Source organism: Rhinoraja longicauda, chromosome 5 (assembly GCF_053455715.1).
Source record: "Rhinoraja longicauda isolate Sanriku21f chromosome 5, sRhiLon1.1, whole genome shotgun sequence".
Taxonomy (NCBI): Eukaryota; Metazoa; Chordata; class Chondrichthyes; order Rajiformes; family Arhynchobatidae; genus Rhinoraja; species Rhinoraja longicauda.
In genome coordinates, this window is record NC_135957.1 from 27,004,789 (window position 1) to 27,017,024 (window position 12,236).

The window sequence follows — 12,236 nt, forward strand, 5'->3', positions numbered from 1 at the left end:
AACAAAATGATAATGGCTATATTTTTTTTATATTGCCCCCGGATTACTGTGCATTTCCATTTATTTGACTTAGAAGACAAAAGTTACATTGGTTTAGGTAAACCATGTCTGAAGTTTAGAAATGTAGATATCTTCTATTGTGAATCATGGCATGAAACAATGTAGTAACAACCTGGGAATGTATACAAAAGGCACTCAGTCCTGTCTGTGCCAAATACCAAACACTTTATTTTATAACTGATATATATTCAAGTCTTTACAATATATACATATTGCACATGTTAGTTGGAATGTTTATAAATCTTAATGTACAGTGACTAATGACATTAGCTTGTATATTTTGGTACAAATGACACTCCACTATGTTAGGCAAAAGATAATTGCTGACAAGCCTCTTTTCAGTTCAGAAAATGGAAACCATAACAAACATAGTACTAGCCTAACTGTATTGTTTTAAGGTATTAAATTTTGAAAAGACAAGAAAATGTCATGCAAATCATAATTTAACTCCCAGTCTACAGGGTGACCTTAAACATTCTCATATCGACAGTTACTATGTTATAATGTGGCAAATGGTTTTTAATTGCAATAGCATTACATATGACAAAAAGAGATAGCCGGTACTCTGAAGCAAGAAGAAAAATCCTGCAGTAAATTTAGGATACAGTAGCTTTGGCTTGAACAGTATCTGAGAGTCTCTGTTTAATACAAATTAACGTTCCAAATATTTGTTGAACAAGAAAGCATATGTGCAATTTCGGCAGCAAAAACAGTGAAATTATATTATTTTCTTAAACATTAAGCCTTTGTAACATAGACAGTTATTTATATGAATGTACAGAATTACAGAAACAATGTTGACCAACATACAAAATGCACATTGAGGAGTTTATGGAAGTAATCCATCTGTTTGCAAAAATAAATCTTTGTTCACAATGGAATATGTTATAAAGGTATTGAGATCTATTTGTTTCCCTGTTGTTTTCCAAGGCACTTTTCTTGGTTCTGGGGATATTTGAATTCATTGTTGTCACCTGCAAAACAAGATTGTTGCATTTTGTACTCTTAAGGGGTTTAAGAAAGTAACAAGTTATTTTTTAAATGGGCATGAAGCATTTGGCATGTTTAAGCAGGAAACATTAAAAACCTTAATTAGGCTTCATGGCTTAAATTTATCTGTTAGCTCAAGTGGGCAGGTCTTTCTTGATGCAATTTATATTGTGAAAATGGCATCTAATTCTTGTATCTTTCACCATTTAATCGATTATATGGTGAGTAATTCAATCTATTTTTCAGTAAAGCTTTATATCAGGACTCACTTTCATAGAATAGATTGAAATAAGAGATTGACCAGCCATGTGGTCAGACGTCTACTGTTGCTGTGAACTCCACTTAGTGTTGTGCGTGGCTCGATTGATAGTTTCCCCATGCGCCACAAATTGGGCAGCTACTATTTCACATAGTAAGTTCCAACACAAAGTGCATGTTCAAGATTTCATACGCAATTCCAGTCCGTATATTGTAACTTAAAAAAACAGGTTATTTGAATACACTATTTCTGCATCTTACTTCTGCATCACAATTCTGTTTGCTATCACTGAACTGCCTTTCTCATTGAACTAATGTAATTATAGCCAAAACGTTGATCAAATACACTGTAGCCTCTCATTTGAAGGAGATAGCACAGTAAGAATTATGTGTAATAAATTGGACAATTCTATACGTAATTTTGTGTGATGCAAACCACGATCATTATAATTGGAATTAAATGATTATTATATGTATCTTATATCTTCTTATATAGTTTTGCCTTAAAACATTAATTTATCGATCATGGAAAGAATTTACTTCCACGCTATGTTGTACAAAGTGTTTGAGAGTCCTCATGTCATAAGACACTGAAACAAATACATCAGCTTCAATGTCCATGGTGTACATGACATCAATGTACATGACATCAAGTACCCTTCTATAATAGTCCCATTTAACAGCACTTGGTCTAGAGCCCTCTATGCTTTGGCAATTCATTGTGTGGAGGTACCTGCCTCCACCATCTTCTAAGGCAGTGGTTTGTAACCATCCTCTAGTGAAAAAAATCTACCTCAGATTCCCTTTTATTCCTCACCTTAACCCTATGCCCCCTGACTTTAACTATCTTCTTTCTAAGCACCGTATCTATTCCCCTCACCATTTGTATTACCTCCTTAGCTCCAAGGAAGGCAGATCCAGCCTATCTAGTCTTTCCTAATACTTTACTTCTCTACAACATCCTGGTAAATCTCACCCACTCCACTGTGTACCTTATGAAAAATTACTATGTGTATTTCTACATGTTTGGAGCAGTCAGAATTCCTAAATTGCATTCACGAGAACATTTTTTTTGCTTATCTATAGTGAGTCATACAAGAGGAGGGGCCATCTTGGATTTGTCTTTAAAGACTTAAATTGGACAGAAGGACGTTTGTAACAAATACCGTGTAGCTGTTTTCAGAATGAGAGAATTGATGTTGACATTATAGTTGAGGACAATAAGTGGATAGAAAAGATATGAAAATGGAGCAGTATTAAACCAAATGAAATGTATTCCAGGCTGTTGAGGAAAAAAAGGGGAGAACGTTGCAGAGGGTTTGTCTATGATTTTTCAATCCACCCTGGCCACCAGAGTGGTGTCAGAGGATTGGAGAACTTTTAGCATTATAGGCCAAATAGTTTAGCTACCAGTGGCAGGTTATTAGAATCCATTCTCAGGGACACTGAATCATCATTTTAAAAAAGCACAGATTTATCAGGGAGCATAATCAGGTGTTAGGGGTTATGGGGAGAAGGCAAGAGAATGGGGTTAAGAGGGAAAGATAGATCAGCCATGATTGTATGGTGGAGTAGACGATGGGCCGAATGGCCTGATTCTTCTATCACATGAACTAATGAAGAATAAACATGGATTTGTCATGGAAAGGCATTATCTGACAAGATGATCTTTTGTTTTGAGGAGGCAACTAGAAGGGTCAAAGAAAAGATTGCATTTGATGCATTTGATTTTAGCAAGACCTTTGAAGGTCCCAGCTGGCCATCACACCAAGAAAATAAAATCCTATAGGATCCTAGGAGAATGTCAAATTGGATCAAAGATTGGTTCAGTGAGAAGAAACAAATGCTAATAGTTGCTGGATGGCTGGATTTCCATTGTGTTGTACAAAGCGTTCCTGAAGTCATAAGGAACTGAAACAAATGCTTTAGCTCACTATGCTCATGGTGACCATCAAGTACCCATCTATAATAATCCCATTTAACAGCACTTGGTTCACGGCCTTTCATGGTTTGGCAATTCATGGTGTGGAGGCTATTGCCAGGTTGTGTATAGTCACCTGCATTTTGTAATTTATATACTTAAATGTCATGAGCATGATTAAGAAGTTTGTAAATAATGCAAAGTTCGCCATTTGGACAACAGGAAGCATACTTTAGACTGCAGGAAGATATAAATAGTCTGGTAATGTGATCAGAAAGGCAGCATGTAGAGTTAATCCAGGGAAGTGCAAGGTTATGCATTTGGACAGAATCATAAAATCACCATTTTGGAGCACCACATCTCTCATCCGTGCCGACAATGACGTCTATCTACGCTAATCCCATTTGCCTGCTTTAGACTCATCCTTTTGACTCTAAATACCTGTCTAAGTTAATGCCTTTTAAACATTGTAAATATATCACCTCTACCACATCTGCTGGCAGCTCATTCCAAATAACCACCACCCTTTGTGTGATCAACTTACTCTTCAGATCTTTAAATTTCACCCCTTTCAATATAAACCCATGCCCTCCGGTTTTAAACTCTCCTGCTCTGGGAAAAAGACTAACCATCTATCCCACTAAAGCTCTCGTAATTTCACGGCTCACCGACCTGTAGATTTCAGGCTTATTCCTACTGCCCTATTTCAACAAGAGCTATCTTCCAGTCTTCTAGTACCTCGTGGCTAATCAGCATGCAAAAATCTCTGTTGAAATCCCATCTTAAAAGATGCAAAAATATTAATAAATGGGGAATATGATCTCCCCTGGTGCAGTGAGGCCATTCTTGGAGTAATGTGTTTCGTTTTGGTCATCTTATTATAGGAAGGAGCTGGAAAGAGTGTAGATAAGGTTTGCGAGGATGTTGCCAACACTCGAGGGTCTGAGCTACAGGGAGAGGTTGGAGAATCTAGGAATTTATCTTGGAGTGCAGGAGGCTCAGAGGTGGATAAAATCATGTTGGGTATCGATAGTGTCAATGCACATGTCTTTTACCCAGGGTAGCGGAATTAAGAACCAAAGCACAAATGTTTAAGTTAAGAGAGGCAAGATAGGAACGTGAGAAGCAACTTTTTCTCTTAGATGGTGGTGGGTATATGGAACGAGCTGCCAGAGTTGAGGCAAATATTATTACAGCATTTAAAAGACTCTTGGACAGGTATGTAGATAGGAAAGGTTTAGGGCCAAGCATGGGCAAATTAGACGAGCTTAGATGGTACACATTGGTCAGCATTGCCAAGTTGGGCCAAAAAGCAGTATGACTCTATGACAGTAAATGGCATGAAAGAACAATTGGACCTTGGATTATATGGCAACTTAACGGTATCCTTAAAGGTAACAAGACAGATTAAGGTGGCACAGTAGCACAAAAGATGGCACAGTGGGAGAGATGCCGCCTCACAACACCAGGCACCCGGGTTCAATCCTGACCTCAGGTGCTGTCTGTGTGTAGTTTGCACGTTCTCCCTATGAGCTCCTTCAGATGCTCCAGTTTCCATCCACATCCATATGGGTTTGTAGGTTAAATGACTTCTGTAAATTGCAGCCCTTGTGTGTAGGATGTGGATGGAAAAGTGGGATAACACAGAACTAGTGTGTGAAAAGGTCAGTGTGGATCAGTGGGCCAAAGGGCCTGTTTCCATGCTGTATCTTTAAACTTGAGGTGGTTAAACATGAATGAAGAAGGGTTCTGACCCAAAACATAATCTGTCCATTTCCTTCCACAGCCAGTTAAAAAGTACATGGGATACTTTTGTTTCTTAGCCCAGGCATGAAATGTAAGAGGACATACTGTATACAACACTCATTAGACCACAGCTTATTACTGCAAACAGTCATAGACATAGAAATATAGAAAATAGGTGCAGTAGGAGGCCATTCAGCCCTTCGAGCCAGCACTGCCATTCCTTGTGATCATGGCTGATCGTCCACAATCATTAACCCAGTCCAGGTCACTAATTGTATGAAAAGGCATGACTGCACTGGAAAGGGTGCAGAGAAGATTTACCTGGATTTTGCCACCCCTCGAAAATTCTAACTATGAGGAAAGATTGTGTAGGCTGGGTTTACATTCAAAGAAAATATATCTCAGAGGGTACAACGTGAGCTCAGCAATAGAAAATTGTGAGCATCCCAAATAGAATAAAGAAAGACAACCTGTTTTCCTTAGCAGCTGGGAAAAACTTAGGTATCATAAATAGTAGAAGATTATAAGGAGTTATTTGAGAGGTCGCATCTGTTCTCATAATCTGCAAGGATGGTAGAGACAACAAACTTCGTTGAGTGCATTGTGATTGGGTCCATAGAGCAGGGAAAAGGCCGAGTTTTTTTTCTACTCGCACACAAATTGTGGGCAGCGTGTCCCTGTTTTATTTATTTTTTAAAAATCTGATTCTCTTTCTATGTTCTCTGACGATAATGATGTTGTCTCCATCGCCTGAAGGTGCCAAAATGGAAGTCATGGATAATAATGTCATTTTGCGTGAATGTGAACGGCGCGCAGTGTTTCCTCGCCCAATGTATGCCCGTTTATCTAGCTCATACGTCGGAATACTGAATGGAATTGAGCCTCCCTCCAATCTGTGAGTAGAAAAGATGTTCAACATCCAGTCAATCGCCTTTTAAACGTTCAAGGCTAGATTTTCCACTTTCAAAGTGCGTGGGCTGAACTATAGATTGTAAAACTAAAATGATGAGCGCGTCAAACGCTGCTATCGCTATCAATCTTTAATTGAATGGTGGCCATGGTAATTATTGCTGCCTTGTAAAGAGCAGAAACTCATTATGATGGCAAAGACTGCACTTGGAGACACAAGGAACTGCGGATGTGGGAACCTTGAATAAATCACAAAGTGCACGAGTAACTCAGTGGGTCTGGCAGCATCTGCGAGGGAATGGACAGGTGAGGTTTCGGGTCGGGACCCTTCCAAATAGATCGGGTAAACGAAAAGTCTCGCCCAGAGTAGGGGCATCGAGAGCTAGATGGCATAGGTTTAAGGGTAGTGGGGGTGGGGGCGGGGGGGTTGGGGGAGAGAGTTTAAGGGGGTTGGGGGAGAGAAGTTTAGTAAGAACCTGAGGGGTAACATTTTCACACAAAAGGTGGCGGGTGGAACGAGCTGCCGGAGGGCTAGTTCAGGCAGGGACTATGGCAACGTGTGAGAAACGTTTATACAGGTGCATGGATAGGATAGGTTTAGAGGGATAGTAGGAAAATAACTGCAGATGCTGGTTTAAATCGAAGGTAGACACAAAATGCAGGAGTAACTCAGCGGGACAGGCAGCATCTCGAGAGAGAAGGAATGGGTGACGTTTCGAGTCGAGACCCTACTTCATGAAACGTCACCCATTCCTTCTCTCCGGAGATGCTGCCTGGCCCGCTGAGTTACTCCAGCATTTTGTGTCTACCTAGGTTTAAAGGGATATGGACCAAACACAGGCAGGTGGGACTAGTGTAGAAGGGACATGGTGGTCGGTGTGGGCAAGTTGAGCCCAAGAGCCTGTTTCAATGCTGTATGACGCTATGACTGATTTTATTTTTGCGTTTCAGTAATTTTTCAGTATAATGTCGGTGCAGTTGGAATTTAAATAGTGACATCAACCGAAGCACGGTGATATACGTTCGGTTACTCACAAATGTTTGGAAATACGTTTAAAAAAACAAAAGTACATTGATTGTGCCTCTGTGGTGACTTGCCGTGAGTGAATGAACTGGAATGACTCGAGCAGAAAGTTGCACTGGTCTCACTGATGTCATACGTCTGGAATGGTGCTAATTAAAGTACAACATTGAACAAGTCAATCGATACTGAGTGATCGGCCGTAAGCTGATGTAAGATTAATCTGACTGAATAAGTGGTCGTGTCTCTCCCCTCCATCCCCAAAGACGGAATTCTCTGCCTCAGAAGGCAGTGGAGGCCAGTTCTCTGGATGCTTTCAAGAGAGAGTTAGATAGAGCTCTTAATGATAGCGGAGTCAGGGGATATGGGGAGAAGGCATGAACGGGGTACTGATTGTGAATGATCACCCATGATCACATTGAATGGCGGTGCTGGCTCGAAGGGCCGAATGGCCTCCTCCTGCACCTATTGACTATTGTCTTTTGTCTAATCTCAGGCGGGCAACATGGTATATTTTCCCTTCCCCACCCTGCTCGTCTCAGCATGATCTTCACGCGGATAAACACTAACCATTTGTCGAATTCAGCCTTTCACACACATCGGGTTGGCTGCCAATCTTGTGAGTAGCCTGGCACATCGCTTATAATCTGCGGTAAGAAAGTGTGGTCACCCATCAGCAAAGTAAAAAAACATATCCCCCCACCCCTTTCCACAGAGGTCGCACGTTATGAACTCTGATAAGTCGCCGAATCAGATTTGCTTCATTGTCATGAAACAAACATGAATGGCTATTTTCTATCAAACCAAGTCCAGGCAGATGGGGGAACAAAGAACTGCGGATGATTAGTTGAGTTTGGTGAGCTACGTCCCTGTGCTGTACTTTTCGACACTCCTAACTGGCCGTGCTGTTAACACGTCAACATTACCTTCTCTCCTATGCTGCATCGTTTACATTGAAATTATTTTAAGGCGGTAGAGCTCGGCTCAGCTGATGGGAGCCGCCGCCTCACAACTCCAGCGACCTGGGTTTACTCGCGACCCCACGTGGTTGTCTGCGTCGAGTTTGTAGTTCTCTCTGTGACCGCGTGGGTTTCCCCCGGGTGCTCTGGGTTCCTGCAACATCTCTGGGAAGTCCGGACTGGTAGGTTAATTGGCCTCTGTCAATTGAGCTCAGTGAGTGATGGTGGGATATGACAAGACCGGTGGGTGCATCGTGGCACCAGAAACTAGTACAGAGGAAGTCGTAATGCTGCTGTTACAATATCCCCACCTGGACCCCACCCCGTTTGCGTTCACACACGAGGCAAGGCACACTTTCCCCCAAACCCCGAGGCCCTCCAAACCGGCATCATGAACAAAAATGGTGTCAGGGAAGCAATGACTCGTGAAGTGTAATTCGGTTCTCTTTAATCGCCATTCTGCTAACCATGAGCCGCCTCATCAAGCACCATCTGGGGAAGAGTCTGCCATATGCAGTTTGGTTCATTCGACCGCCTCGGGGGCCACAGTACCAGAGTGGAATAAACTCCAGTTTAGTTTTGAGATACGGCATGAAAACATGCCCTTCGGCCCACTGAATCCACGCCATACATTAAACACACGTTCACACTAGTTATCTCACTACACATTGGGAGCAATTTCCAGAGGCCAATTCACCTACAAACCGGTACGTCTTTGGAATGTGGGAGGAAACCGGAGCACCCGGAAGAAAGCCATGTCTCTGGAGCTGGAAACAGGGAGAACGTGCAAACTCCACAGAGATGGATCAGGAAGGACCTCATGTCTCTGGAGCTGGAGGTAACAGCTCTACAGTTGCGCTGCTGTGTGTCACCCTTATTCCAGGAACTGCCAAGAAAAGCATACCTAAGCTAATACAGTATTTGTCTTAATTGGAGCTACAATAACTCCCCAAAACCACATATTTACGTGGAACATAAAGTGCTGGAGAAACTCAATGGGTCAGACCTTTCTACTCGATAGAAATGTTCTTGAAAACTTGGTGTGGTTCAGAATTAAAGATCTGGCAGTGTGGGTCCCATCACCCCAATATGGGGCACCTGGCGAAAGATGGGGAACCCGAAGGACTGTTTCAGACTTCCAACAGTCTCGGTGTGCAACGCATATCGCAGGAACGGCAGCAACAACTAAACACAATCACTATGTTGGATCAAAACAATCGTTCATGATAAAATGTAGTCCCAAATGATCTGATAAGAAAGGCGGTGCACTTACAGGCTGGTATGGTGCAATCCCTGGTATTGTGGTACAACCGGTAGAAGTGTTTGTTGCATTTGGGGCTGAAGTAAAGAGGTCCTGAAACAACATCAGCAATCGATTAAAATCAGCCGATAGTCAGCACACTGAAGACCACGCAGCGAATGTGAAAGGGTTCTTACCTGTTAAGTGTTTTAGAAACTTGTCCTTCATCCTCCTTAGATCTCTGGGTACTATTTCTGTTGGAAAATGATACATTATATATCATGTGCACATTCTTAATGGCCACATCAGCTCACAGTAACACGACAAAATTGTTTCGTAATCATTGCGGGGGTGGTAGATATTTTATAGGTTTTGCGCGGGTGTCATTGCAGGTGTGAACTGAAGTGATATTTTCCAGTTTGTCCTGAAAAAGGATAGATTCACAATACATCGACATTAACCATTGTCAATTCCAAGAATCGGATCTGTACCAATTACTCCTCAGGCGGGGGAAACAGAGAGAAAGGCGACACCTTCCTCTCTTCTGATATTAGGACGGTGATCGCGGTGGATTCTGAATGGGGTTTGGTTTAAGGAGATTCAAAACAGTGCCTCAAGTCAGGTGTGACTTCATATATTGGAAGCCATAAAGTTGCGCAGCACCCACCCTGTCTACACCAACCATCTACACCAATGTCCGTTTCCTCCTCTACCGTGGCCATTTAGATGCCTGCCTGAAGGTATCTTGAACACAATGGCCGTCTCTCATTCTGCCACCCCCCTCCCCTTGCATGGGAAATCGTGATGTTAACCATCTCCGTTTAAAAATATATATTTTAAATCTCCTTTGACACTCCTTCCTCTCATCTTAAACTTATTGTCTTGTTTTTCACACCCTTGCCTACCGACACCATCTATGCCTCATCATTTTATATAACTCTATTCGCTCATCCCCTAGTGTTCTTTGCTCCAGGCCGAATAAGTCTAGCCTATCAAATCTCTCCCGAGAACTAAAGTTTCCCAAAGCAGACAAAATCGTGGTATACAGCAGCACTACCTTAACTGCCTCAAGATATTTTGGAAGAGTCACGCTCAGATTATGATAATGTGACATCTTTTGCTTCTCGGCCGATGAACAAATCTATAAAGATTTCAATACAGCCGGGGAAAAGAACTTATCCTCCCATTGCCTGATAAACGTAAAGCAAGAGACTTGCAGACGCTGGAATCTTGAGTTAAAAAAAGAACAAAGTGCTGGAGGAACTCCACAGCATCTGTGGAGGGAATGGACTGATGATGATTCGGGGAGAGATTTCAGTCCGAAAAGCACCAGCTCACGGGCTGTGGCGCTTCCCCGCTTCTAGCAGACAGGCTACGGCGTGCGGATCTAATCGCCAGGAAACCAGAAGACTTGCGTCCTCATGTCACCCTGACAAAGTCAGAATCCATTCATAAAACGTGGAGATAGACACAAAAAACTGGAGTAACTCAGCGGGTCGGGCAGAATCTCTGGAGAAAAGGGGCAGGTGACGTTTCGGGTCGTCTGAAGTCTGAAGTCTAAAGAAGGGACTGTTCTCGAAACGTCACCTATTCCTTCTCTCCAGAGACGTTGCCTGACCCGTTGAGTTACTCCAGCACGCTGTGCCTCTCTCTTCTAAGCAACCCATGACCATTCGCATTCCCACGGGACCACAAGACGGTTGCCGAGCGCGTACCGAGATCAAAAATAGCCCGCCCCTAGGATCTGTCTATTGAACACATTTGGAAAAAAATCTGTAATGTACATTAAATGTATTATCGCCCATCATGCACGGTCCTAACTTTAATAGAACGTTTAAAAAAAAAACACACACACACACACACATACTCAAGAAACAACTGAACCAATAAACCAGAAACACCTACCAACTTTCTCCTTCTGAGCGACATCATAATCAGGGAGTTCCTGAGGATCAAAGGTGTAGTCAACGTCTTGTGGAAAATACATAACATCATTAGTCTTCTCCTCTTGGTGCTTCTGTAACTGGTTTATGATTTCCAATATCAAGTTAAAGAGAGTTTTGTCGTCCCGTAACTCCGCGAAATCTGCTTTTTCTTGGCAATATCCAGCTCTGATTATCAAAAGCATAAATCCAAGGAATAGCGGCATCCTCGGTCGGTTCATTTCTGTCGAAAGATCAAAGCCTCCCAACCTCGACTGGAAATACTGAAAGAGCAAAGAGAACGACATGATGATCTTTAACAGCTTTCGTTAAATAACCGCAAGGCTATGCCATCCCACTCATCATTATGCATCATTTTCGTTATTGGTTTTCCGGAAATGGAAATGAAAATTTCTATCGCTCAAGATACTATGTAAAAAAAAACCCAATTCAAAAGCTGAGCCTGTTGTGCTCTTGTGAGCATTTTATTATTGAGTGTCTCCCACTAAACATTTACAATGATGATACACTGATGTCGCTTTTCCGAGGGATAGCTCGCACATTCAGACAAATAACATGAGCGGTTTCTGTTTTTGCTTAATTTTGGTCAAGATATCTTTTACAATCTAGGTGTCTATTTCAGGAAAATTAAAAAACTCATACCTTTAAGCACGGGTTGATCAGGTGGATCCCGGTCCGATTTGCAAATCGTGTGTTTTTTCCTCCCACCGTGCAGAAAAGGTGGACTGTTGCTCAAAACATGGAATATTCTTCTCGGTGTGCACTTAATTCCATAAACCACACAATTTCAGCCGTGCCTCCAAGCGCAGGCCCTTATATAGTATATGATGCATGTGGTAGTTCAATATAATGCTATCGACTTGAGGTGGGTGGTAAACAATAAAACTCCACTTGGCAACCTTTGTTTAGTAACTTTCGTTGGATCTTTCCCAGCCTTTTACTGACTATTTGCAGACGTAATCGGTCCCACCGGATTACCCCGGCGTATCTTTAATTGGAAACGTGTTAACGCTATTTGAAAATTTCATCCTTCCCGATCAGACACTCCTAGAATTGCATTATTTTCGTCAGCCGGATGATGATGCGACCGGCGTTAACTGACAAGCCTGCGTGGTTACCAGGAACTTTTTTTTTCTCCCTCCTTCTATCTACACTTAAGCACGAAAGCCCGTAACTGGTGATATATTCC

The 12,236-nt window shown here is 42.2% G+C and overlaps 1 protein-coding gene across 1 annotated transcript; it reads right to left on the reverse strand.

Annotated features, from left to right (window-relative positions):
* Positions 1–259: 259 nt before the first annotated feature.
* alkal2b (ALK and LTK ligand 2b) lies at positions 260–11,964 on the reverse strand. The gene is made up of 6 exons (XM_078400084.1): positions 11,690–11,964; positions 11,010–11,310; positions 9,302–9,358; positions 9,138–9,218; positions 7,476–7,552; positions 260–1,034 (listed from the first exon to the last, which is right to left on the reverse strand). Exons 2-5 carry the CDS (start codon positions 11,266–11,268, stop codon positions 7,488–7,490), a joined length of 462 nt encoding a protein of 153 aa, XP_078256210.1. The 5' UTR covers positions 11,269–11,310; positions 11,690–11,964; the 3' UTR covers positions 260–1,034; positions 7,476–7,487.
* Positions 11,965–12,236: the final 272 nt, after the last annotated feature.

Excerpts from the sequence above, each read along its gene's own strand:
- alkal2b (XM_078400084.1), bottom strand. The coding sequence starts at position 11,268 with ATGAACCGACCGAGGATGCCGCTATTCCTTGGATTTATGCTTTTGATA. Across the intron at positions 9,359-11,009 it reads CGCTCAGAAGGAGAAAGTTG|AAATAGTACCCAGAGATCTA; the intron begins GTAGGTGTTTCT and ends ATTTTCCAACAG. Across the intron at positions 7,553-9,137 it reads GGATTGCACCATACCAGCCT|ATTATAAGCGATGTGCCAGG; the intron begins GTAAGTGCACCG and ends TTCTTACCGCAG.